General features: G+C 41.0%; 1 protein-coding gene across 1 annotated transcript; it reads left to right on the forward strand.

Moving 5' to 3' along the window:
* LOC119743623 (monocarboxylate transporter 11-like) lies at nucleotides 1–26,369 on the forward strand. The gene is made up of 5 exons (XM_038220035.1): nucleotides 1–66; nucleotides 13,572–13,777; nucleotides 22,573–22,716; nucleotides 24,461–25,300; nucleotides 26,050–26,369. Exons 2-5 carry the CDS (start codon nucleotides 13,585–13,587, stop codon nucleotides 26,190–26,192), a joined length of 1,320 nt encoding a protein of 439 aa, XP_038075963.1. The 5' UTR covers nucleotides 1–66; nucleotides 13,572–13,584; the 3' UTR covers nucleotides 26,193–26,369.
* Nucleotides 26,370–27,802: the final 1,433 nt, after the last annotated feature.

The raw sequence follows: 27,802 nt of genomic DNA on the forward strand, positions 1-27,802 counted from the left end.
TTCGCTTTCAGCCACGACTGCCGCTTGCCACTAGCTCCTATTAAACGTGTGCCTGTGAGTCAGTTTGTGAGTACGCTAGATGTTTCATATTTTTTCAGTTAAAAAAACTCTGAGTTATAATTTGGGTCAGTTGTGATGATGGTAACCATTTTAAAACAACCTGGTAAATATGTGCTGTAGGACAAATAAGGTCGTGTCCGAATTACCTGGCTAAACGGCTTGAAATTACACACGCGTCTTCGGTAGCGGCTGAAGCCACTTTCCATAGGCTCGGCTGTAATTTCAAGTCGACGCCGGCACGGCCTAGGCTAATAATGTCAGTTTTAGAATTATTGTCTGGCAGTCGATATTGAATTTTGTGAAGAAATAATTCAGTAACTTATGCTTTTCGTTCGATGTCTCATTCGAAAGTGCATAACTTTGATATTTTCTGGGTAAATAATTGGAAAAAAAAATCGATATCATATAGATTTTTCAAAAACAAGTGTCGACGTGAATCTCTAAAATAGTATGCGGGGAATCATCTTGAAGTGCCCCGCGCCGGTATGGTGTAAGGCCTATGTAGACGGTAATTCCTTCCCCCGCTAAAACTGTCCGGGGTACAGAATACCTACCGAAAGTTACAAGTTACAAGTGTTCCCCGGTCCGTTTATTCTGTCCATCTTGCGGTTATCACACTGCCGCTGGAATAAATCTTTGCCAGGGGGTGCTGGAATTTCTAAAGGACGGACAAAATTAATACGAAAGCGGAGCGCAAAGCCCTTACGTCGTGGCTTAATTTGGAATATGGATGCTCTGTGGTGCAATCTGAGGCGATTCCTGGCCACTTTCATTTGACGTTTTTAGCAATAGTTTGCTGGGATTATAAAGACAATTTATTTATTATTTTGTTTTAGATTATACTGTTTCTCTTAAAACGTTTAACTGTGCTGAAAAGTGGAGAACCCTGTATTTTTATCTCCATTTTTTGTTACATTTAATTCTGGAAAAAGAATTGTATCATTATGCACGACATCGCATGTAAATATTATTGTTGCAAGGCTGCTTTCTTACATTTAGTAAATTCCGTCGTGTATGTTTTGTTTTATTTTCCGAGCCCTTACGGCGTGGGGCCACAGGGCCAGGGGTCCGCTTTAAGGCCCGGAAAATGTTGGATTCTGGATGCACTGTGATGAAATATACTGAAGTATACTGAAACTTACAAAACAAGAAAGGATTTTTTTGGGTTCAAGTTAAAACAAATGGTTCCACTGGAAGTGGATGAATTTCTGTTCATAAAAATATTCACATAGTTCTAACTCGCCAAACGATGTAGCTCTCGATATATTTGCAGTTGTATTTGTTTGTTACAGAGAATGGCAGATATAAAAGATTAAAAGACCATATGCATCTTTTGTTTATGATCGGTAGATGGCAGGTTTGGGGCTAGGCAAGGATTTATCGGTATACTGAGTTTTATGAGGAAAAACTTGCAGAGGGTAAAAAACATATGAGGCGCCATGTGTAAATAAATTATTTAACAAAATTATTTATATATAATTTATTATAAATTATATATAAATAAAAAAAGTGTGCAAAAATTATATATAAATAATAAGTTTGCAAATAAATTATATATAAATAAAAAAAGTGTGCAAAAATTATATATAAATAATAAGTTTGCAAATAAATTATATATAAATAAAAAAAGTGTGCAAAAATTATATATATATAATAAGGTTGCAAATAAATTATATATAAATAAAAAAAGTGTGCAAAAATTATATATATATAATAAGGTTGCAAATAAATTATATATAAATAATTCTAGTTTGCCCAAAGTCATATGTAAATAATTAGGTTGCAAAAAAAATTATATATAAATAATGCAGTGGCAAATAAATTTATTTACATATAATGCAAACTGCCAAACAATTATTTACATATAATTGTCCGGGGGGGGGGGGGGGGGGGGGGGGCTCATGCCATATTTCAATGGGGAGCGCCAATAAAATCCTAAAATCATTCACACTATATTAACTAATGCACCCTTGTCAAGGCTATTTCTTCTTTAGGGGCAGATCGTTCGCATGTCAACAAAATCCTTCTTTTTGCTAATGCAATTTTTTTTTTACGGAATTTATTTTTGGGGGGCTAGATGATCTGTATATGCTCTGTGCAGTGTGGTGCAATCTGAGGCATCTCCTGGCCACTTTCTTGAATGAAATGTGCTCTTGTTTAAGGAGATGGGGGTCGGTCATCAAAGCTGATATATCACAAACGTCACATCAAAACTGTAGTTTGACTTTCTTTCGAGATTTGCCCTCTTTAGCTTGATCCATGATTTTGAGTGGTCACTTAGAATCAGTTAAATTCTTAACTGCCTGCGAGCGAGCACGTGCTAGTGTTTTGCACAGCTATGTAGCTGTAAACCTCCGTATATGAAGCGACCTCGCGCGGCATGGCAGCTCGTGCCGACATGACAAAGTGTACAATCTTTTGCCATGGGGTTTTAGAACCAGGTTTTGAGCAGCGGTGTTTATTATTTACATTCTCCATTGTTTCTTCCTTTCCCCTTCTTTCTCATTCCTTCATTTTCTATTTTGCCGACAGCACCATGATTTTGCCGACAAAACTGACTAAGGGGGGGGGGGGGGCATACGATTGTTGTGTAAAGGTTTGTCGACTCGATCATGGAGCTATAAAACACATATGTTTTTTATAGCATGTGTTTTATAGCTCCATTATGAAGCCCGGGAAGGGACAGGGTGGATTTTTTTTTTGGAATTTCCTAATTCGTTCGCACGAATAACTAATTCGTTCGCACGAATTGCTAATTCGTTCGCACGAATTCCTAATTCGTTCGCACGAATTAGTAATTCGTTCGCACGAATTCCCATTTCGTTCGCACGAATTCCTATTTCGTTCGCACGAATTCCTATTTCGTTCGCAAGAATTCCTATTTCGTTCGCACGAATTACTAATTCGTGGGAACGAATTAGTAATTCGTGCGAACGAATTACTGGAGTTATTCGTGCGAACGAATTGGTAATTCGTGCGAACGAATTACTGGAGTTTGCTAATTCGTTCCCACGAATTAGTAATTCGTGGGAACGAATTAGTAATTCGTTGGCACGAATTACTAATTCGTTCCCACGAATTAGTAATTCGTGCGAACGAATTACTAATTCGTTCCCACGAATTAGGAAATTCCAAAAAAAAATTCCACCCTGTCCCTTCCCGGGCTTCATACTCCATGACTCGATACACTTGATAAGGTCAAAAAAAAAAGTCTCCGGTTTCTGGTATGCGCGCGCGTCGCCGCAGCCATGCGCGTCGGCAAAATGAAAACGTTTGTTTTTCAATACAAGATGATGTCTGAAAACCGCCAAACTCACTGGTTTGACTGGAATCCTACTGCTGCACAATTTTAATGTGTTTTTAGATGGGGTTATGATCGAGAATAAGCTTTATGTGGCCTCTCTGGCCTACCATATATTTGCACTAAGTTTAGTCGGGCACCATTTGCAGTCATCAGCCGACATTTGAAGCCAAAAAAAAAAAAAAAAACTGGTAAAAAAAAAAAAAAGCCGCGTCCACTTTTGGGGCAAGCTCCATACCAGAAACCGGAGACTTTTTTGGGGGGCCTAAGGGATGTACTTACGTGAAGCCTTCTCGAAACTTTGCCTGATCTGGTCATGATCGACGTAAGTGTTCAGGGGCAGATCCAGGAATTGTTGCAGTACCATACTTTCAATGGGAGCGCTGGTCAAATCTACGGAAGACGGATAGTGCCACTCAATAAGTCTGACTGTATTTTTTTGGACACGTGAACATATTTTTTGTGTACAGCGGCCGCCACTAATATGTGGTGGCCGCCACATAATAAGTGGCGGCCGCTGTACAAAAAAAATATTTTCACACGTACAAAAGTCTGAATATATATTTTTTTGTACGTGTGAAAATATTTTTTTGTACAGAGGATAAGTGGCGGCCGCCACATAATACACGTAATAAGTGGCGGCCGCTGTACAAAAAAAAAAATTTTTCACACGTACAAATTATTCAGACTTACTGAGTGGCACTATCCGTCTTCCGTACAAATCAGACAATCATGAACACTATATTACATAATAGTTCACAAATATCACCGTACCCCAGCTGCATGGGCGTCGCGAGGGAGGGGCAAGAGGGGGAAACTTGCCCCCCCCCCCCCTGGAAAAGAAAAGAAAAAAAAAAAAAAAAAAAAAAAAAAGAGGCGCGAAGACAAAGTGGTGTAAATTTAATGAGTTGGGGGGGGGGGGGAAATGTCCCTGCCCCCTCTAAAACTGATAAATCGAGAATGTGTTGAGAAATACAAGCATTTTTTGGCAAAACATTTTTTTGCCCCCTCTAGAAAAAATCCTGGCGACGCCCATGCCCAGCTGGCTCAGTCCGAATGTTGGGCACAGGCGGACATTATTACTGGTAAACTTCTCATCATTTGTGGGTGTCAGAGCAGGGATGGGGGTGGGTTTTTTTTTTTTTTTTTTTACATTGTTTTAAATATATATCTATAAAAAAATCGAGTCAGAGCTGTTTTTTTTAACCCCAAACCCCCCTTCTGGATCCGCGCCTGGTGTGTTGTACAGTTAACAGTCCCTTTTCTGTTAATATTTTTTTTATAACTTTTGTTCCAATCCTCAACAAAAGCTGAAGTCTCACAAAATCATGTCTTTCCTATCCTGCCTCTCTATCTAGGCAGCAGCAGAGTAGTCAGTGCTATATATAAAATAGTATTAAACTATTAAATTATAAAATATTATGACTCAAACCTCCTCCATATAACCCTAACCCCCCCCCATCCACCATAAAATAATATTAAACTATTATATTATAAAATATTATGACTCAAACCTCCTCCATATCACCCTACCCCCCCCCCCCCCCCCAATCCACCATAAAATAATATTAAACTATTATATTATAAAATATTATGACTCAAACTTCCTCCATATCACCCTACACCCCCCCCCCAATCCACCATAAAATAATATTAAACTATTATATTATAAAATATTATGACTCAAACCTCCTCCATCACCCCGAGTAACACCCCCCCCCCCACCCCAAATGGGTTAACAAGGAATTATAGTCTTTGTATTCAGGCTCTTAGCAATAGGTAAGAGTGTGATTATTTGGGGAGGGAAACATGTTCAGGTAAATGCAAAACATCTCACACATGGCGCGCGTGTTGGGACTATTGACTATTGAAGAGTCAAATTGTATGGTAAGTCATACAAAACGAACACAATGTCATTGATGGTTGCTCGGTACAATGCACATTTCCAATGCTTTGTAAAATCGGAGGCTAAAGTTCAGTTACAGTCCACTTATCGTCATAGGGCTATACAGTGACGTTCGTTATTGTAGCAGCTGGGGAGCAAGGGCGGATCCAGGGGGGGGGGCCAAAGGGGGCCATGGCCCCCCCCCCAAAACGAAACCAATTTTTTTTTTTTTTAATGTGACATCGCAATAATGGCAGGCAATGAGTACACCACCATCTTTTCCTCAAAAAAATTTGTTAAAGTGGTCAGAAATTGCCTCAGATCGCACCACAGAGCATCTAGAATCCAAAATTTTTTGGCCCCGAACCCCACGCCGTAATTTTTTAGACCCACTTTTTACAAATTTTTTTTTTGGCCCCCCCAAAAATTGTGTTCTGGATCCGCCCTTGCTGGGGAGGGGGGTGCTGGAGGGGCTTTAGCCTCCCCCCCCCCATTTTTTAGTTAGGCCCCCACCCAAAAAATCCATAAAAAAAGAAATTGCACTACCAAAATGTAAGAATGTGACGTACATGCGAACGGTCTCTCCCGGCCCCTGAATAACTAGTCGTGAAAAGGGTGCATTTGTACACTTTCAGTTAATATAGTGTGCCTGATTGTAGGGTTTTATCAGCGCTCCATATTGAAAATATGGCACGAGCCCCCATGTGTATTTCAGTCGAATGGACCACGGATCCTACACACAAGGATAAACGATTTTAACTGTTCCGAGCTCCAGTACAAAATGCATTGAGCGGGCTTGCCCTAATTGGTTAGACGCGGAGGCAATGTCAAATTACAATAACAAAAATAATACTCTATTCCGTTCTAAAGTTTCCCCCCGGAGCACGATCACAATATCGCATTGCATGCCGCATGCAGACGTTGCTGTTTAAGTCGAGTCCAAAAAATACAAATGTGTATTTCAGTCGCATGGACCACGGAGGATAAACGATTTTAACTGTTCCGAGCTCCAGTACAAAATGCATTGAGCGGGCTTGCCCTAATTGGTTAGACGCGGAGGCAATGTCTAGAACATAACAAAAATTAGAACGCTACTCTATTCCGTTCTAAAGTTATAATTAAAAGTAATTTTTTAAACTCTTTGTAATTTGATACCCGATGACGGCATGATGACGTCAAAGTTGTCGTCATTCTTCGACCAGGTTTCAAGTTCATACTAGGTTTATCATCCCGCGAATCGTTTGAAAGAAATTATGTTCGTTTTGAAATTTGAGACCCGTGTTGTCTGTATTTTAAATCCTCCTGAATTGACCTTCCGGTAGACCCGGAAATAAAGGTCAAGTGACTTGACGTACGCAACCAAAAATATTTATCAATTAATGATCTATGAACATAATTGATCGTTTTTGTTCAAGAGTTACAAGTTAAGTTTGTCAATTTTGAAATAAAAATCGCTTGTACTTTGATACCTGATGACGTCATCATTACGTCAGAGTAATATGCACCACTCGGGATCAGGGTTGATATATGTTCAAAGTTATAAGTTTATACTATAAAGAAAACAGAAAACAGCGGAGAATTATTGTCCGGAAAAAGAAGATTAATTTGTACCAGTTTAAAACGGTGACCGGGTCGTACCCGAATTAACCTGATCACGCAATTAACATCGCCAGCTGTCACTTTGCTTGTACAAAATTATACTCCTAATTCTATTATATGTAAAATGTATCATATTCAGCTTCATTTTCGCTACCCTTCAGCAACTAATTTTTTTTTTTTTTGGATTAATTGTACCATGCAGTATTTAACTATTGACCAATATTTTTGCGACTTCCCGGTATTTATTTCGGTTAGACTATCGTTTCCCGACAGCTGTGTATATGCGCGTTAATTATAATGGTCTTCCCTTCCGAATTTATTTATGCAGCAAATGCGGCCTTGTTCAAATTCGCACGGAATGTATATATTGGTTCCTTTCTGTATATTTTGGTTTCGTTCTATATATTTTGGTTTCGTTCTATATATATTTGTTTCGTAATAAAGTCATAAAGGGCGCCTCATAGGAATGTAATGACGCTTAAGATTAACATATTCAACTATATACTAAAGCTCATTCAACTCTAACGTGTCACTGTGTGTACACATGAACACTTAAAGGTATAGTCCATCATTTGTAATTTGTGCAATTTGTTCGTGTGAAGCAACACACCTACTCAAAATCTGAAGAAGGGTGCTGAACAACTAACCTGATGAAGTTTCAGCTCAGCTTCAGCTGTATATTTCGAGAAAAACAGCATTCTAGGATCTCGATTTCAAATCAAAAGCTGCTGAATCATGTTTTGAATTGGGCCTGAATTCAGCGTCCAAGACCTTAGATATAGAACTTAAAATAACTAGATCGGACGCGCGTTCGAATGCGCCATTCGCTGTGCACAAAACTTCTGGGTTATTCATGGACGCGCTGCATGCAAAGTCACGTGAATAGGGACACGCGCAAAGGGCAGCTGGTGAATGATGGACGGAAAAATATCGCCAACACTCCCACCTGAATTCAGCTATGCGTTGAAGTTCTTAAACAACAGGTTGACATTTTTAACTACGATTTTTGACAATGTGACATTTCACATTCCTTTGAAAAGTTACACATGGGTTTGCCTCTGTGTCTTATTTGGGGCTAAATTGGCGACTGTGTTGAAGGTAATTGATTTTCAGCCTAGGATACTAATATGTACCGAAAAGTAGCCACATTGTGTTCTCATATCTTTAACAAAGGCAAATGTCAAAAGCGTAATTAAATGTCAACCTGTTTTATGAGATTTCCCCCTCTTTTTGGCGAGCTGCGAAGCAGAAGCGAGCCTATGTAATACCAATTTCCGTCCGTCTGTCCGGGCGCCCGGACGTCCGTCCGTCCGTCCGTCTGTCCGGCCGTCCGCGTTCAGATAAAAATGTTGAAGTTTTTGGTTCTAGTTAACTTGGGGAAAAAAAATAAAAGCAGTTGTCATGTATCATCTCTATAACTTCAGTTAGGTTCATATCATTGCAGTAAATTCAATGATTTTTTTGAGGAATTTTAATTCAAGGAAATGTTAAAGTTTTTAATTGTTACATGTTCATGTATACTGGTATAACATGTACATGTGTGTATACCGGTATAACATGTACATGTACATTATGCATTTTGGGGATGTGCATGAGCTTCTGGTTTGATCTTTTAGTTTATGGGGTTGGAGTAGGGATGGGGTAGGGGAAGGTGGGGTGGGGTGGGTTGGGGGATAGGGGTTGGAGTTAGGGTTTGTGTGAGTAGGATGAGTAGGGGAGCTAGGATGGGTGGGGCGGGGTGGGTGGGGTGGGGTGGGGTGGGGAGAGGGGTTGGAATACTGGGTTTGGGTGGGGTGGGGATTTGTAGGGGTGGGGTGGGAACAGGTAGGGAGAGACAGGTAGGGGGAGACAGGTAGGGAGAGGATGGGCATGGATGTAGGGGTTGGGTTAGGAGGGGGTTGGGCAGGGGGCGGGATATAGGATCGGAGTAGGGTTGGGTTGGGGATGGGTTGTTGTAGGGGTTGGATAAGGGGAGGGGGCAGTATATAGGGATCAGAGTAGGGGTTGCATGGGGGTCAGGTGGGATGTATGGGTGGGGGAATGGGGTGGGCGGGATATTGGAATTCGAGTAAGGGTTAGGGTGGGGATGTGTAGGGTGGGTAAGGACAGATAGGGGAAGATAGGGTAGGTGGGTGTAGGGGGTTGGGGTAGGGGAGTGTACGGGTCAGGGGAGGGGGAAGGAGATAGGGATTGGAGTTTGGGTGGGGTTGGGATGTGTAGGTGATAGGGTGGGGATGGTTAGGGGAGGATGGAATGGGTGTGGGTAGGGGGTTGGGTGGTGGAGGGGGCGGGTTGGGGATGGGGTAAGGTTTTGGGATGGGGTAAGGTTTGGGGGAGGTGGTGATGGTGCTGTGTCTACATGTACATGTATACCCATTCTTGTTCTGCATTTGTGGCGACTGCACAATAATACAGTGACGGCTAACCTATATACACATGTATTTATTAGGTAATCTGTTGACTTTTTATGTTGACATTTAAAAACTGACCCCTACACCTAGGCACATCAACAAGAATCCTGATCCCCTTCCATCATGCCCATCCCCAACCCTACCTTCAGCCTCCCTTCCTGCCTTGAACAGCGAGCCATGGCGGCTTCGCCGTTCTAGTTTAAAATGTGCAATAAAAATCAACCGTTACTTGCCTATCAGACAAAACATAAACTTTTAATTTTACCAACATCAAAATGAAATAACAGAAAATCATTTTGTAAATGAGCAACGATAAAAACGGGCACTCGAAATATTGCTTTGCTTTAATACTGCTAACATCAATAGGAACATTACATTTGAAATGAATGGATGACTACAAAAACAAGTCTCTGGCCATCTGTTGTGAATACTGAACAAACTAATACTTAAATAACTTTTAGGTAATAAACAATTTATATACAATGAAAAATTACTCGTTAGCTAATAAATACACTGATGAAATGGCAGTTCCATATCCATAGCCATTAATCAAGGTGTCAAGAATATCATTGCTCATGAAAAAAATACATTTGGTTGTCACCATCCGAATATTTATATAAAGGTCTAGCCTATGCAACTACCAGCAGGTGAGTATTGCTTCCCATAAATTTATGAACCAGAATAAGTAATCCAATATATCTTCCTCATATGCATGAACGCAAACAGAGGGCTATTCAATCTTTCAATTTCTGAGGAGCAACAATAAGACGATAACGAAATACTAAGCGAAACTTGTTAAATTTTAGCTATGGTCCACGCACGAGGCCCAGTTATGCATGCGTGGCCAGCTATCTCCTCACTGTACGCACAGTCGGCAGTGCAATCTTCTTTCTGACGAAGACGTACGCTTTTGTCGAGCAGTGCAAACTTCTTCATCTGTTCACTATGATTGTGATTCGTTGAGCAAGGCGCAGTTTTCCCAGCTCCAGCAAAGTGACTTCCAATTGCAGAATAGGAAACTGTGTTTCCATCTGGTCGGCCATCTCTGGAGTAACAAGTTGCTCCTCTTACAGGCCTTTTACCACCTCTTTGACGGATAAGATCTTTTTCGACATGATCGTCGATTTTCCTGCCGGAGTTGTCTGTTTTCCTGTTCAAGCTTGGAATATATAGCCTTCCTGCTACTTCCGAGGGTAGATCCATTTCTGGTGGTAGACTGTATGCATGCTCTATCGCTGATGTTTGTTTTGCCGGTACAGCCGTGCACTGAAGCAATATCTTCGACGGGGGCTTGGGTCGGTTCTTTCCTTGCTGTTGGCAGCTTTTCTCTCTCGTGCTGAAGTCCATACACGAGACTGTAGTCTTTCTACGAAATATTTAAATACATGACAGTAATTATCGATAGCCTATCCTGGCCCCAAGGCTCATTGTAATACTTACAGGCTTCAAATGAGTCGGGTAGTCTTCAAAGATTGACGGTATGGCATCGACACGCAGACGTGTTTTCCCCCATTCCACCTTGAAGCACTCTGCAGGGAAATGGTCGCTGCAAAGACGATGGTGCTTTGTTGGATTCCATTTGCTGCCATTTGGAATATTTCTCATTGATGTGTTCAAACTAGGAGAATGGTGCATTTTCTTTAATCACCCACATCCCACAACAAAAAGTGACTCCCAATCCTCGTTCCCCGCGGACTATTATTGAAAAGCAGGAGAGGGGAGGGTGATGTTAGGCCAGAAATAATTGTTATTCGATGTTCAGGATCAGGGGTACCATCTTAACTTTTAAAACAATACACTGAAAATATTTTAAGTAGGCCCTGCGCGGTTATTACAAAATTCGGAGGATCCTTTGGATCACACATGGGGGTTTTCTCCACCGCCCATTCCTGTGATTTATGCCCATTTGGCATTGCGTAACGTAGCTTATATTGAGTTAATTTTTATAAAAGCTGTCTTGTTCGAAATGCACTCTCAAGAGATAAATTCTGTGTATTAAGTTACTCACACATGATGTTAACTTCTTGAGAGACTGTCCTCCGGGTCCCTTTCTCCGTCTTCGTTGAACTTTGCTGCCGCACAGATTGCCACCATTTTCAAGCAGTGATGGAGTACAGTACAAGTGATCGTCATGCCGAAGAAATGCGCGTTTAAACTTTTGACCCTATTCACGTGACCAATGGCAGCGTCCTGTCAAAACGCGCGTATCATACGCGTGTCCGATCTAGTTTTTTAAGTTCTATATCTATGTCCAAGACACGTTCTTATTACTGAGCCGAATGCAGCTACCCGATGTCGCGCACTGATCCGACGAATTATAGCAACCGCACGCGTGCGTGTGCGTCGTGTCAACGCTTGCGCGCGCTTCGCTGAATAAAAAAAACGAACTACTAACGGAAATTTCCAACAGTGCGTCTTAAGAAGCACAGTTGGAAAGGCCTTCTTTCGTTGATTTCTTCAAAATAACAGCATGCCAGAAAGAATAATTTCCCAGGGAGTTTAGTCCCCTTACTATCTTTCAGCTAAATACGTTTTTCAACACTAATTACGTCAGTCACTTTTTGAATAGCTGCAAATGATGAACTACAGCTTTAATTAACTAAAGCATATGCGTCCAATACAAGAAAATAAGATGTACACTTTATGCAGCATTTTTGACCAGGCTTTGCAAGGCGTACAGTAAGTCATTTAATACATTTATAATCAAGCTTTTGTGATGATCCAGGCAAATTAACGTAGGTCCTATTTAAAATTTCCGTTCTACTTTCGTCACGAATTGTTCGTCCATTCAAGTTAATGGTAACTGGAACGCGAAATTGCTTTATGGGGCAAATCCACACCGACTAAATTTGAATGCCAATTTGATGGAGACATTTTCGCTCGTACCCCCGCCCTGCAAACAGGACGCTGTGATACTCTGATGAATCGCAGAATCTTGTGAAGGAAGTGGCCTATGACCTAATATATATAAAGCATCTGGCTGCAGCTGTTCAAGACCGCAGTTAGACAATGTGCGCAAATGCCATCCGAAAACTTCCCATAGAATTGCGCACATTCCATACCGGATGTGATTTCTGTTTCATTGCGGACCATGTGGACACAATATTGAGCGTCGCATAATGCAATCCGACCGTTCGTGATTCGAAATGGAGCCTGAGCGAGTGACGGGAATTGTAAATTTACAACACAGATAAGTTTTACAAAATTTCCTACATTATGACGCTTTTCAACGAGAAAAAACATCTCTAAACTGGAATTAAAGAGTAATGAATCAGTCTTAACGGCCGTTGCAAACCTTGCAGAGTCATAACCTTGATGACGCGCAGATCACTGGTCACGCAAAATCCATGAATTCATCAGAGTATCCCAACGTCCTGTTTGCAGGGCGGGGTACGAGCGAAGGAGACATTGAGCTGCGCGTACATCTCCAGAGGGCGCGAATGCTTATGGTTGCAGACCAGTAAATAAACTTCCATAGACCCCAATGGTAAATGCTCACACTTCAGAAATTCGGGAAAAATACTCACAACTCTCCAAGGTGTTCGAGACACACATCAAATTAAAGCTTATTTCATCATCTTTCATTTTTTTTTGGGGGGGGGTGGTTAACTGATGACTTTTAGGAGAAATTTCCATCCGAAGATGATCACCCCTGAAAATAGTCCTCAAGCCCATCGCCATGTTGAAAAACGATGCCTACACTCCATTGCAAAATAGAGCGCTTTAAGGGCCCCAATTTCATCCAGATTGAACGGAACTACAAGCTCACAGTCCTGTGCACGGCTTCCACCCATATTTCCACAAACCCTCAAGTTCATGGCCCACAGCATGCTCAAATACTGCAGATTTTGAGGGCTTGCAAATCGTGATTTGGCCGGCGCAGGCAATTCGGACCGATTTACTGGTCTGCAACCTATATGAAATTTATCCGAATATGTTTAGCCGTCACTGGGCCCCGTGGATCATAGGGCGTTGCGTGCGGGCGAAGGAGTCGTCCACTTTTTAGAGTATTACTCACTCGCACTTTCGTAACCACGGGAAGAGCATCCAATCAACGGTTCATTGAGCGGGAAGGGGCTGGAACAGGAGCCTAGTCTTGCTAAAGAACAGTCCTCCTCAGCTATACTCATAATTTTGATAAGAAAACAAGATTTTTGAAAGAACGGAGTCGCGGTATAACGCCGCAATTATTGTTTGCGTACAGGCTACAAACAGAAATATCACGCGTACGTTTATTGAAGCCATCATTCGCTCAAATATATGCCATAGCTTATCATCGTGGAGGTTATAGCTTTCTGGTTACCCTTCATTGCAGTGTTGGAGCAACTATGGGTTGTCTGTCGGCTCAAGTTCGATCGGGATGGTGTGCTGTGCTCTCCCTGCACATGACCTGGCTGGTCTGGACTGGTCTCATCAAGGGCCTTGGCGTGATGCTGCCCGTCTTGCAGGAAGAGTTTCAATCGAGTACGTGGCTGGTAGGCTGGACTATCGCCATCATCAACGGAATCAGCGACTTTGTGGGTAGGTCGAGAGGTTACTTCAAGTATAGATAAGCACTTAATTAATAAGGATGAGAGAATGTACTATCCAGGCGCCACTTCTGAGTTTGTGTACAAAGTCTATGGAGAGATAGTCGAGTGCACTTTCAAAGTATTTTCTAACAAAATTGGAAATGTTTCTCAGTCCAAAATTCATGTCTTTTCAAAATTTTTTGCAGTGACTGACCTGCGATGAATATGACAAAAAGTGGCGTCAGGATGCAACATTTTTTCCAGTTGCTATACTTAGTTTCGACCCTCTGAACAAAATGTTGCATTTGTAAATCAAAAGGAAGCGAAATATTTGCGCAAACGAAATGACCATACTCTTCCAGATATCAAATCATTTATGAATGAGGCGATATTAAAGTATGCTCCTTTTTATTATTCACGCGGAAAATCTGTACTAATTTTGGGGAATCTGGTAATATTCAGTCAACAATGTCAGTGTGACAGCTATAAAGTGGAGATTTTAGCGAGGTACGTTTATTTTAACGCCAGCTTTAATTTCTATGCACAATTTCCACCATGTAGAATAATTCATTCTGTTTGCCAGAATTAAATTAAGCATCATATTTCGTGAAACATAGATTTTTTGTCTTCTGGTTTGCAATACTTGTGTTTCCTGAAGTCAATTTTTGTGTAGTTTATTTGAGCAACCTCTAATTCTCCACTGAGGCACTGATATGGCAATATAACGATTTACTTGAAAAGAAGCACCCTCGGTTTTGTTCAAGTTATCTTGTATTCGTGGTGATTAATGATGTGCGACAAAAAGGTTCAAAATGACGTAACATTGTTTGCGAAACATACGTGTTGTGCGTACCACTTCCCTGAACAGCTGTTAAAGTGTTATTAAAATGAATAATATGCATGAGGTGACATGCGTAATTTTTGCTAATTTAAATCATCGTTACCAGCAAATAATATCAAAATTATCTTGTATTCGTGTGCGACATAAACGTTCGCATACGACATCAATTAATCTGTAATAATTGCGAAAGGAAACATACATGTTCTGCATACCATTTTCAGTTGTAATATTAAATGAATAACAGCATGCAGTATAAATTAAGGTAAATTAATCTTCGTTCCTTTTTGGGGGGATGGGGAGGGGGATACAATGAGTGTTGCACTAGGTCGCTCGTCCTGTGAATCGCACGGGCTGGGCTCTCGGGCGACGATCATGGCCCAATTTCACGGCTTTTCAGTATGAAAAGAATTTGCACTAACTAGGCCTATTCCAGAAAGTTCCGCGTAAGCGTATTTTCGCGTGGTAGCAAGTAGTCTGGTTCCGAGAACAAAATATTCTGACTTAATTTTTCTGATCTTCAGAAATACTAATAATCTGTTGGTCTGGGAACCAGACTAGGTAGCAATGACTTTTTACGTGTGCGCGCATGCGCACATCTTGTGCTTACAAACAGGACGACGCTGGGAACGGCTGATCTTGTTTGAGCTCTGACTGGATACATTTTGCGTGACCTGTGACATAGATGCTGCACACAAACTCGCTAGAGCTGTGAAGCATACTTAGCGCGCAACCTCGTCCCCAGGGCTTACTTGATTTCCAACCTCGTTTCCAATAGTATGCCTTGTAGAGGAAACGTTCTTCCTGTATCCTGATTCCATACCGCAATGAGCAAGAACTGGATTTATATCGTGTAGTTGGTGTTGTTATTTCCAACGTGTTTTCACGTTCATTGTAATTATAACGTCCACACCTTCTCAACAAGAATCCTTTCCTTTCCAATTCGTTCATTTTAATATGAAATTTGAAACTGCATATTGACTGGATAAGATAACATGTTTACTTTGAAAAACATCGTGTTTTCGTAACTCACGCCATGCTCACGCCGCGACGAATTGATCGTGCCCTTACCCCATACACCACAAACCAATAATACAAAAAACGCGCTGATGTAAAGCACGGGATGACACCAGAGAATTCCTCATTTTGCATCCGTTTTAAAACAATTTTCACCATGCAAATGATCCAATACCAGGGTAAGTAGTGGAGCTGCTAAGCGAAAAATCGTGCACTTTGTGGTAAAAGCATGAAATTTGGCATGTGGGGTCAAAATGGGCTAAAAATCATTTTGAGATCGGGACCCATCCTGGATCTTGCCCATTTTGGGGGCGGAGCTTGATTTTTCAAAAAAAGGGGGTGCAAACAATACAAACTCATGAAAACTGAATTTAACATCAAATTTCCTTGTTTTTTTTACGCTTTGAAATAAACTCAAGTAGAAATAAGACATTCTAGAATTCTAACACCTGTTATTTTCCACCCATTTTGTGGGCGTGGTCTAAATGGTAAAAGAGGCGGTATATCTTAGCAGTTTGGTTCTAATATGGAAAACATCATTCAGTTTGGTGGTAAAATTCTAAAAATTGGCATGTCCAATTGAAATGGGCTACACATAATTTTTAGAGGTGAACGCATCTTGGATCTTGCCCATTTGGGTGGCGGAGCTTGATTTTTCAAAAGGGGAGTGCAAAAATAGAAAACTCAGAAAACTGTATTTTACATCCACTTTGTTTCTCATGCTTTGAAACAAAGTGGATGTAAATTCTAACATTCTAACACGTGTTATTTTCACCCTTTGCGGGCGTGGCCTAAATATGTAAAGAGGCGGTACATTAGAGCAGCTTGATTCAAACGAGGGAAAATCATCTTTCTTCTCATTGTCTTCTCTATAGGTTTTTTTTTTTGGGGGGGGGGGTTGCGAGCTACAGTGCCTGGGGCATGCACTTTTGAGAAATCCTTGGTTTCATTACCAGAAAAAAATTATTTAACGTTTATACTTCGTTTCGTATGAATAAAAAGGAGTAAATGCTTCAGATTTCAAATATGCACTTGTCATTCACAAGGCTGGGTTGGGGCAACCTTGAAATTATAAAGCAAATAATTATATGTTAATCGCGTAAAATTAATATTAACTAAGTTCATAGGGTACAAATGATACCATGTTCGTATGAATAAAACATGGCATTTGCTTTTACTTCCAATTTTGAAGCAGTTTACTCGCATCTGTATGAATGAAAATTAAGCAAACACTTTTACTCAAAACCATTTGCTAAAATCTGAAAATAATTAGTTTTTACCTTTTAGGTTTTGCTACACTATAAGCGTTTACTAGTATGAATATAAAAGAAGTAAATGCTTCAGATTTCAAATATTTACTTGTCATATTTCTGAAGTTCTTAATCTACAGAACTGTAAGTCCGATTGGGTTGAAACTTGGTATGTGGCCAGACCGGGATGTGTTATAGATAAAAAAAAAATGAAGTGACGTCTGATGACACCATCCTGAGATTTTTTATGAATATTTGAATTTTTGGACCGTTTAGCCATATCTCACGAACGCAACATGCAAAGTTAAAAATTCTTTTTTGTATTTGGTTTGTTAGGTAATAGGTATTTGCACAACATTTTTGAAAAACTTGGGTAGGTAGATATGGTACTTGTATGCAAAGTCCGAAGTGACGTCACGATGACGTCATCATTTGATTTTTTTAATGATTTTTAAATATTTATGATTTTATTCTGCTTCCAAAATTGCACACTTTCTTTCATCGGATAACCATTAAACTTGGTTCAAACCAAGACCACAATGACAAAATGTGTATTGAGAAGGGTTTTACAGATGACGTCATTGCAGGGCATGTGACGTATGTGACGTCAAGTGATAACATTATATTTTAGGAATTATTCTAAGCATTTGAACAACCTTTAACTGCATGAAGCACTATGACAAGTGACTGCAAAAGGACCAACGAAACATAAACATTTGTAAAATGCCAAAAGCCCTGTGTTCTGTTTGCAAACAGACATGGTGTTTCATTTTTTTATTTTTAATATGACGTCACGTGACATGTGACGCCATATTAAAATTGCATATTTTGAAGGCCAATATCTACAGAACCACTGGTCCGATTGGGTTGAAAGTTGGTATGTACCTAGACCGGGATGTGTTATAGATGAAAATTGAAGTGACTCATGATGACCTCATAATGGGTTACGTGACGTCTCGTTAGAGATTAATAGATTTGATCTTTAAAAATCAATATAAAAAAAATCAATATAAAATCAATATGATTTTCGTGGGATATGATAGAATTATCGAGGGTCTTCATTTTTTATATTATGTGCAAAATGTTATTTTGTAATAAAGTTTTGCATGTAGTACTTTCAAAATCTAGGATATGAAAGCCGATTCATAAGCTTTCTTTTAGTACAAGAATCATTCAAATCACTCATTATGTACTTTTCAAGTTACGGAATTTTAAACACAACCACTGTTTTAAAGTTCTGTCCACGTATCACAAAAAATGGTGTGTGTTCTTTCAGCAAAACGAAAACAATTCCAGCGCATCCCCCTATATGTGAAGTGTTTTCGTTTTGCTGACAGAACTTTGAAGACGGTGTTTGTGTTTAAAATTCTGTAACTTGAAAAGTACATAAGTGATTTGAATGATTCTTGTACTAAAACAAAGCTTATAAATTGGGCTTTCATATCTTGATTTTGATAGTGCTTCATGCAGAACTTCATTAAAAAAATGTGTCCTGCCATTTGGATTTCCTTTTTTTTGATTCACCCTGTGTAAGTTACTTGTAGACAATCATACCAATTTAGATATGATTTTTTTTATAGCCGCCTACCTTAAAATGTAGCTCCACCCCTAAAGGGCAACAATTAGTCTTGCAACCGTTTAAACTTATCTTTACAGTGTATGGTAAACATAGTTAAAAGAAATGGAAAAGTTGTGTTTTTACCAGCAAAAATTTACAGTTTTAGAGGTGGGAGGAAAACCCCAGAAGAATAGTCTGGGGAAAACCCACGGAATCAGGTAGGGACTGAAAACCCAATCCACGTGTAGACCATGGGTGCCGATGCACAGCGCATTGTGCACGTAAACGGCATTGCGTTCGTCACGTTTGATGCGCTTTTTTTGTATCGGTCATCCAGCACGTGACCCTCCCCTGTGCCGCTTTCCGTTTCGGTTACGATAGTTTTATTTTCTGCAAACCTATAAACGTGTAAAGCTTTACATTTTGCAGGCCATTTACTCAAGAGCAAATGGTTTTTAGTAAAAGCCTTTGCTTAATTTTTATTCATACCGATGGGAGTAATGCAAATGCCAGTTTTTATTCATACGAACTACCGTATGGTATTATTTGTACTTTTTCGCGATTAACATTAATAAATGCAGTAATTTTTGCGCAGAATTATGTACTTTTATATTTTTAAGGTAGCCCCAACCCAACCTTGAAATATGACAAGTAAATATTTGAAATCTGAAGCATTTATTCCTTTTTATTCATAAGAAACGAAGTAAACGCTTATAGTGTAGCAAAAGCTTAAAGGTAAAAAGTAATTATTTTCAGAATTTAGCAAACGGTTTTTAGTAAAAGTGTTTGCGTAATTGTCATTCATACAGATGCGAGTAAATGCTTCAAAGTGGTAGCAAAAGCAAATGCCATGTTTTATTCATACAAACATGGTATCATTTGTACTTTATGAACTTTTATTAAATGCAGTATTTTTTTTGCAGAATTATTTTACTTTATAATTTCAAGGTTGCCCCAACCCAGCCTTGTAAATGACAAGTGCATATTTAAAATCTGAAGCATTTACTCCTTTATATTCATACGAAACGAAGTAATCCTCAAAAGTGCATGCCCCAAGCACTGTAGCTCGCAAACCCCGGAAAAAACCGTAGAGAGAAGACAATGAGAAGAAATTACAGTTTTAGAGGTGGGAGGAAAACCCCAGAAGAATAGTCTGGGGAAAACCCACGGAATCAGGTAGGGACTGAAAACCCAATCCACGTGTAGACCATGGGTGCCGATGCACAGCGCATTGTGCCCGTAAACGGCATTGCGTTCGTCACGTTTGATGCGCTTTTTTTGTATCGGTCCTCCAGCACGTGACCCTCCCCTGTGCCGCTTTCCGTTTCGGTTACGATAGTTTTATTTTCTGCAAACCTATAAACGTGTAAAGCTTTACATTTTGCAGGCCATTTACTCAAGAGCAAATGGTTTTTAGTAAAAGTGTTTGCTTAATTTTCATTCATACAGATGCGAGTAAATGCTTTGAAAGTGGTAGAAAAAGCAAATGCCATGCTTTATTCATACAAACATATGGTATCATTTGTACTTTATGAACTTTATGAATACAGTAGTTTATGAGCAGAATTATTTTGCTTTATGATTTCAAGGTTGCCCCAACCCAGCCTTGTAAATGACAAGTGCATATTTGAAATCTGAAGCATTTACTCCTTTTTATTCATACGAAACGAAGTAAACGATTATTAGGCCAAAAAAGGCTCTGGTTTCTGGTATGCGCGCGCGTCGCCATAGCCATGCGCGTTGGCAATGTAATATGATGTCTTTCAATGTAAGATGATGTCTCAAACCACCAAACTCACTGGTTCGACTGGAATCCTGCTGCTGCACAATTTTAACGTGTTATTTCTCATAAAGTTATTTCTCACGTCTAAGTTTATTTCAAGCATGAAGAACAAAGGAAAATGGATGTTAAATACAGTTTTTCTGAGTTTTTTTATTTTTTGCACTCCCTTTTTGAAAAATCAAGCTCCGCCCCCCAAAATTGTGCAAGATCCAAGATGTGTTCACCTCTTAAAATTATTTTCAGCCCATTTTAACTGGACCTGCCAATTTTCAGGATTTTACTACCAAACCGAAAAATGTTTTCCATATTAGAACCAAACTGCTGATATATACTGCCTCTTTTGTACATTTAGGCCACGCCCACAAAATGGGTGGAAATTAACTGGTGTTAGAATGCTAGAATGTTATATTTTATGTTTAAGTTTATTTCAAACCATAGAAAAACAAGGAAAATGGATGTTAAATACAGTTTTTATGAGTTTGTATTGTTTGCGCCCCCTTTTAAAAAAAATCAAGCTCCGCCCCCAAAATGGGCAAGATCCAGGATGGTTCCCGATCTTAAAATGAATTCTAGCCCATTTTGACCCCATTTGCTAAATTTCATGCTTTTACCACAAAGTGCACGATTTGGGCCAAAAATGGACCTAAGCAGCTCCACTAAAGAGAGCAGGTAGTGGAAGGCGCGTACTGCTCGACACTACTGGGGACGAGGTTGCGTAGCGCGCTAGTTGCATATGCGATGCGTGCGAAAGTCATGATACGTTACACAGAATGTCATTCATACTTCCTTCACAAGATTCTTTGAAGCTCATCAACCCCTCCCAGCGCCCTGTTTGCAGGGGAGGGGGGGGGGGGGGGCTACGAGCGAAACACGGGATTAGCGCACAAGTTCGTCGGTATACAGGATGAGTAAAACAATTTCCGAAACCCAAATATCGGGACCATTGTTTTAGTGAAGTTCTGCATGTAACACTTTCAAACGAAAAAAAAAAATCACATAATGTGATTTTTTTTTCGTTTTGAAAGTGCTACATGCAGAAAGTCGTTCTGGAAATGGTTTAAGTTTTAGCGAGACACTCGAAAAGTTTCCCTGATGCCCAGTGTCTTCCTATAATGTCAAATAATTCACTACAACGTGTCTCCATGAGATATTTGTTGTTTTTGCATTTCAACAGAATGCCTATTTAAGTTATGAGATCTTACACGTTATACAAACAATAATCAAAATGTGTTTGTTTGTTGGTTTCATTGTTGGTAGTTTGTTTTTATTTTGGCTGACATGTGAAGGCGATGATGTCATGCATCCCAGCGATTTTTAATTTAATATGTTGCATAACATCCATGGCGCGTGGTGCAATCGCCACTGCTCTCTCGCCCTATAGTAGCATGTAGCACTTTCCAAATCTAGGATATGAAAGCCCAATTCATAAGCTTTCTTTTAGTACACGAATCATTGAAATCATTCATGTACTTTTTAAGTTACGGAATTTTAAACACAACGGTACCACCGTTTTAATTAAAGTTCTGTCCACGGATCACACAAAAAGGTGTGCGTTCTTTCAGCAAAACGAAAAACAATTCACACACATCCCTAATAGCAACATATTAAAGAACGACTTTTGGTGTCGAAAGTTTTCTAAACCGTTTCCCGGGGTCGAGAATTTAGTAAAAATTATAAGTTCGGGGAAAGGAACGTATTTAGAAATGGTGTTATAGGTGGGAGTTTGTTGGGCTTTTATTCAGTAAACAAGTCTATTCTCGGTAAACGTTATGTGCCACAGGATTGTGAGTTGGAGTTCTACACCCAACCAAGCGGTTCTTCTCAGAACCACACTTCTTGATAATAATAATGATAATAATAATACCGGAGTCTTATGTAGCGCACGTATCTACCATAGTACCAACTCTTGGGTACTCAAGGCGCTGGAAGTTATGTAGATTATTAAAGACAGGTAAATTAAGTTTTATGAGAAATATGACGCCCACTAAGTAGCACCTTATAAGGGTTTACAAGGTGCTGCGGCGCATATTGCAGCCACTGCCAGAAATACTGGGGCAAAGCCCTTCTCTGAGCGATAAGTGTTGCTGGGTTCTTTAACGTGCACTACACAACACACGGGACCTACGGCTTTACGTCCCATCCGAAGGACGAAGCAATAATGGTAAAGAGAGCACAAGCACCATGTTCCCACGCTCAGGATTCGAACCCATGTACCACGGCACACGAGTCGAACACCATAACCATCGGACCACAGTACCCCAAGAAGAGATTACTTTCCACATGGTGTTACCCGCAATCTTTCTACTTTAGAATATTGACGATGCTTACCAACATTTTGTTATATTCTTGATATAAATAGGACCTTTTGCCGGGCCGCTGGAGATGAAATTTGGACCCCGGATGGTCATTATGATGAGCGGTGTGCTGATTGGTGGATCTCTAGTGGTGGCCTCCTTGGCAACATCTGTCATACAATTTGCTGTGTCTTTGACTCTGCTCTCAGGTAACGAAACTGGTCGATAGTAATGTGGATGCTAAGCTGCACCTCACGAATTCAGAATGGCACACAAGTCACCCATGTTGAATCATCCATTGCCTCCTTAAAAAACATTAATGTTTAAACCATTGATTCTTCCATTGGAGATGAGCCTTTGACTTTCCGAAGTCCCGTCTAAATTATACAAAATACCTATTCTACAGACTTTGAACAGGCCTTTGCAGGTTTATTCAGATACTGATTTTATAGCTGCTCAATAATCATTGATTAATTGATTATAATTTGGAAGAGCTTGTGCAAACGAAACACACTGGTTTTAGAGACCGAGTCCAAACTGAACCATCTCCCTGAATGTGGCTCACTTTCACCAACATTGAATCGTGAAGTATTTTGGGTTTTTTGTGTTCCGACACCCCTATGTTCCGACAACTCAACCTATGTTCCGACACCCCTATGTTCCGACACCCCTATGTTCCGACACCCCTATGTTCGGACAACTCAACCTATGTTCCTACACTCCTACGTTCCTTCACCCTATGTTCCGACACCCCTATGTTCCGACAACTCAACCTATGTTCCGACACACCTGTGTTCCGACACCCCTATGTTCCGACACCCCTATGTTCGGACAACTCAACCTATGTTCCTACACTCCTATGTTCCTACACCCCTATGTTCCGACACCCCTATGTTCCGAAAACTCAACCTATGTTCCGACACACCTGTGTTCCGACACCCCTATGTTCCGACACCCCTATGTTCGGACAACTCAACCTATGTTCCTACACCCCTATGTTCCGACACCCTATGTTCCGACACCACTATGTTCCGACTACTCAACCTATGTTCCGACACCCCTGTATTCCGACACCCCTATGTTCCGACACCCCTATGTTCGGACTACTCAACCTATGTTCCTATACCCCTATGTTCCTACCCCCTATGTTCCGACACCCCTATGTTCGGACTACTCAACCTATGTTCCTACACCCCTATGTTCCTACACCCTATGTTCGGACTACTCAACCTATGTTCCGACACCCCTATGTTCCGACACCCCTATGTTCGGACTACTTAACCTATGTTCGGACTACTCAACCTATGTCCCTACACCCCTATGTTCCTACACCCTATGTTCCGACACCCCTATGTTCGGACTACTCAACCTATGTTCCTACACCCCTATGTTCCTACACCCTATGTTCGGACTACTCAACCTATGTTCCGACACCCCTATGTTCCGACACCCCTATGTTCGGACTACTTAACCTATGTTCGGACTACTCAACCTATGTCCCTACACCCCTATGTTCCTACATCCTATGTTCCGACACCCCTATGTTCGGACTACTCAACCTATGTCCCTACACCCCTATGTTCCTACACCCTATGTTCCGACACCCCTATGTTCCGACTACTCAACCTATGTTCCGACACCCCTGTGTTCCGACATAAATGTTCCGACAACCTGCACATAAGATTGTGTTTCTCCCGGTGAGGGTTAGGGGTAGGATTAGAGATATGGATAGGGATAGGGATCGGGATAAGGATAAGAAAATGTGCAGTCGGAACATTGGGGTGTCGGAACATAGGGTTGTCGAAACATAGGGGTGTAACCAATACAACTGTACGTTTTGTTGGAAATGCTATTTTTTTTCTGAATGGGGAAGACCGGCCTGTTGATCTCCTTACGTTATTTACAAACTGAAATAATTTGGGTTGAATTTGTTTAAATGTTTCCTCTCCGCAGGCTGTGGTATAAGTTTTGCCAATATCCTGACCAGGGCGATGGTGGGGCGGTACTTCACGACACACTACACCGCAGCTAACGGCATCGGGCACGCGGGCCATTCGGTAGCTCTCATTGTCTTCGCACCTCTGACTCAACTCCTCCTGGACACCTATGGTTGGAGGGGAGCCATGCTGCTCCTGGGCGGGATCTGCATGCACCTTGTCCCGTGCGGGACCCTCTTTACCGACAGGCCGACGGCGCGAAGACACGGTGGTGCGAGTGGCGACGAGTACGAGCCGCTCCCTGGCGATTCCGAGTCTCCGCCCCACAGTTCCAAATGCTGCTGCTGCTGCCTCGAACTCCAGTTCAGTGGTGCGCGTTGCGCTCAGAATTTCGGCCTGGAGGTCTTTGAGAAAGCCTCATTTTACCTGACGGCGGTCCTCTTCATTTGCAACCGCTTAGTCAACGACCTGTGGGTTATCTACTTCGTGGACCACGTTTACGCTAAAGGATTATCCGGGCAAGACGCCGTGACTTTCACCGCAGCGGCTGGAGTGGCTAATCTGGTTGCGAAGGTAGCTCACGGACCTGTGGTGGACAGGGGTTGGATGGGGCTCCGGACAATGATGGTCGTGACAATAACCGTGGCTGCCGCTTGCCTCTTCACTGATCCATGGATGAACACCTACTGGTGGCTAATGGTCAATGCTGTGGTTTTCATGGGTGCAGCTGGCGTGATTGGTGCGCTGCTAGATGTGTATACCAAAGACCTGCTCGGTGCGGATTATCTTGTCAGTGCTTTCAGTTGGATGGGAGTCTTGAGTGGATTTGCCACAACCAGCCTTGGATTCTTACCGGGTAAACTTTAACAACTTCCCTTGTTAACATCAGCAAACATCCATTTTTGGAGAAGCCTTAATGGACTCCCGGCCAGAGAGTTACTTTGTCAATACCGATTATGCTTGTTAAAATAGTCCGTGCACGGACATTCAATATCCATGTACGTGCGATGAGTTCTCGTCTCCACATTTTGCAGACTGGACTTGATATTATAAAAGCAACCTTAAACCCTATTATATTTGTCTGACAATCTGTCGAAGACGATTAATATACTGCCGAGCATTCAATTAATGATTTTCTTGTTCGGTATGATTCAACCGGCTAGCCCCCCCCCCAAAAAAAGGTGTGCGTTCTTTCAGCAAAACGAAAGCAAATCACACATCCTTTAATGTGATTTGTTTTCGTTTTGTTGAAAGAACACTTACCTTTTGGTGATCCGTGGACAAAACTTTAAAACGGTGGTTGTGTTTAAATTCCATAACTTTAAAAGTACATGATGATTTGAATGATTCTCGTACTAAAAGAAAGTTTATGAAATGGGCTTTCATTTACTAGATTTTGAAAGTGCTACATGCAGAACTTCACTAAAACAATGATCCCGACATTTGGGGTTGTTTTGTTACTCACCCTGTATTACAGTTAAATGCTCTTTCATTTGCCTTGAGAAACTAGAGGAAACGCATGGCAGTGAAATGTTTTTATTAAGCCTGAAGCGTACTTAATCCAAAGAACAAATCTTGAGTTGATTTTGGCTGGTCTATTTTCAGGTTGGATGTATGATGTAAGCGGAAGTTACGACGGCGCGTTTATTCTGATGGGAGGTATCTGGTCCGTGTCACTCGTTGTCATGGTGATGGAAGGTGTGATGTACAAACTAGGGTGGATCACCAGAGATTCCGACAAGAAGTGAACCATATTTACCTCGGGTCACCGAATTGTATTGAATGGTCAACGGTTTGACTTCAACTGGTTGTATCACTCAAATGATTGTATCACTCCAACCGATAAAGACCTCGTATATTATATATAGGCCTAGTAGACAAACAGCGGATGGTGCTATGTGGTCTACTCCAGTGGCGTAGCCACGGGGGGCGGGCCCCCCCCCCCCCCCCCCACTGAAAAATTCCTGGCTACGCCACTGGTCTACTCACAAGAGGCCACTGCTCTTCATGTAAACAATCCTTAATGCCATTACAGCCGTATGGTTGCAAAGTGCGATTTCTAAAGGTTACGTAACACTTTATTTTGAATAAAACTATAAATGCACAAAGGACTTGTTCACACAGGCGGGCGAAATCTTTGAAAATTAATTTCTCCCGTTTGGAAGCCCGTATCTTCTTGCAAATTTTAGGGTTTACTTCCCTTAAAATGATCCAATTATGTGCTAAAATCGTTGTGATATGTTCATTACCTTTCGTTGAAATTGGAAAAATAGGCCTGCCTACGTGCATTTTTGAAAGTTGTAGCACCGAACATGGCGTTTGCAAGATTTGTCAATCTTTTCAAGCCTCACGAATATTAATAAGGTTCCTAATATCCATTATGGTGTACAGCACACATTTGGAGAAAAGCCTCCTTCACGAGTTATTAAGGGAATAAAATGTGTGTAAGGGAGGTATTAAAACACTCTGTTTAAGACCGGTGGGAATCTGGATGGGTGATAAATACCCTCGGCTTCGCCTCGGTTAATTATCACCCATCCAGACTCCCACCGGTCTTAAACAGAGTGTTTAATACCGACCGAACACATATTTATTCCCATTCATAAATACCTTTTTGGTCGAAAAAAAATCTTTTCCCTCCAAAATTCAAAACATGTCAAAAACTAGACGTCACCAACCATTTTGTTCAACAAGTTTACTTCGTGTTTCACGAAACACCCCTCTGACTATAATATGGAATGCCCCTCCACAACTCGTTACCTTTTATAGACATTGGCGTGCGCGTCGCGCGTACTGCGCGATGTCGTGCAAAACGCAGCTGGGCTGGTGTAGTGTGAATTTCGGACCATGAAATACTGATTCACTGGTAGTACATTGCGCATGCGTTAGTGAGGAATGTGAACTTTCAACCAATGAAACGTTAAAAGGCACTGGATTTCATGGGAGTCCAAATTTCATGTGACACTGGGAAAGTTTTTAAGACCAGCTTGCCATGTCTTTATCATCCGTTTAAGACCGGCACGTGACGGGCTTTCGACCAATAGGAATGCGTAAACTGTCTTAGGTATTTATGAATAATTGATAAATCGGTCAACCGTAGCGAATACGGTGCTTTGCTGCACCATACAGGTGGGTTGGGTCGGAAAGAAATCCTCGTCGACATTTTCCTTGGAGACAGTTCAAGGTGTAATCCCAGCGTTTGCAACAACAGATTAAGCTGAATTTCGGAATATACTTAGATGATGTAAGTGTCCAATTACTCGTGAAATAACAACTTGGAGAAATTCCTAGAAATTGATGTAAATACATATATTTGGGGACGTTTTCGAACGATTTCTTCCCGACTTCAAGTCAGCTT

The sequence above is a fragment of the Patiria miniata genome, unplaced genomic scaffold (genome assembly GCF_015706575.1).
Source record: "Patiria miniata isolate m_02_andy unplaced genomic scaffold, ASM1570657v1 HiC_scaffold_6, whole genome shotgun sequence".
NCBI lineage: Eukaryota > Metazoa > Echinodermata > Asteroidea > Valvatida > Asterinidae > Patiria > Patiria miniata.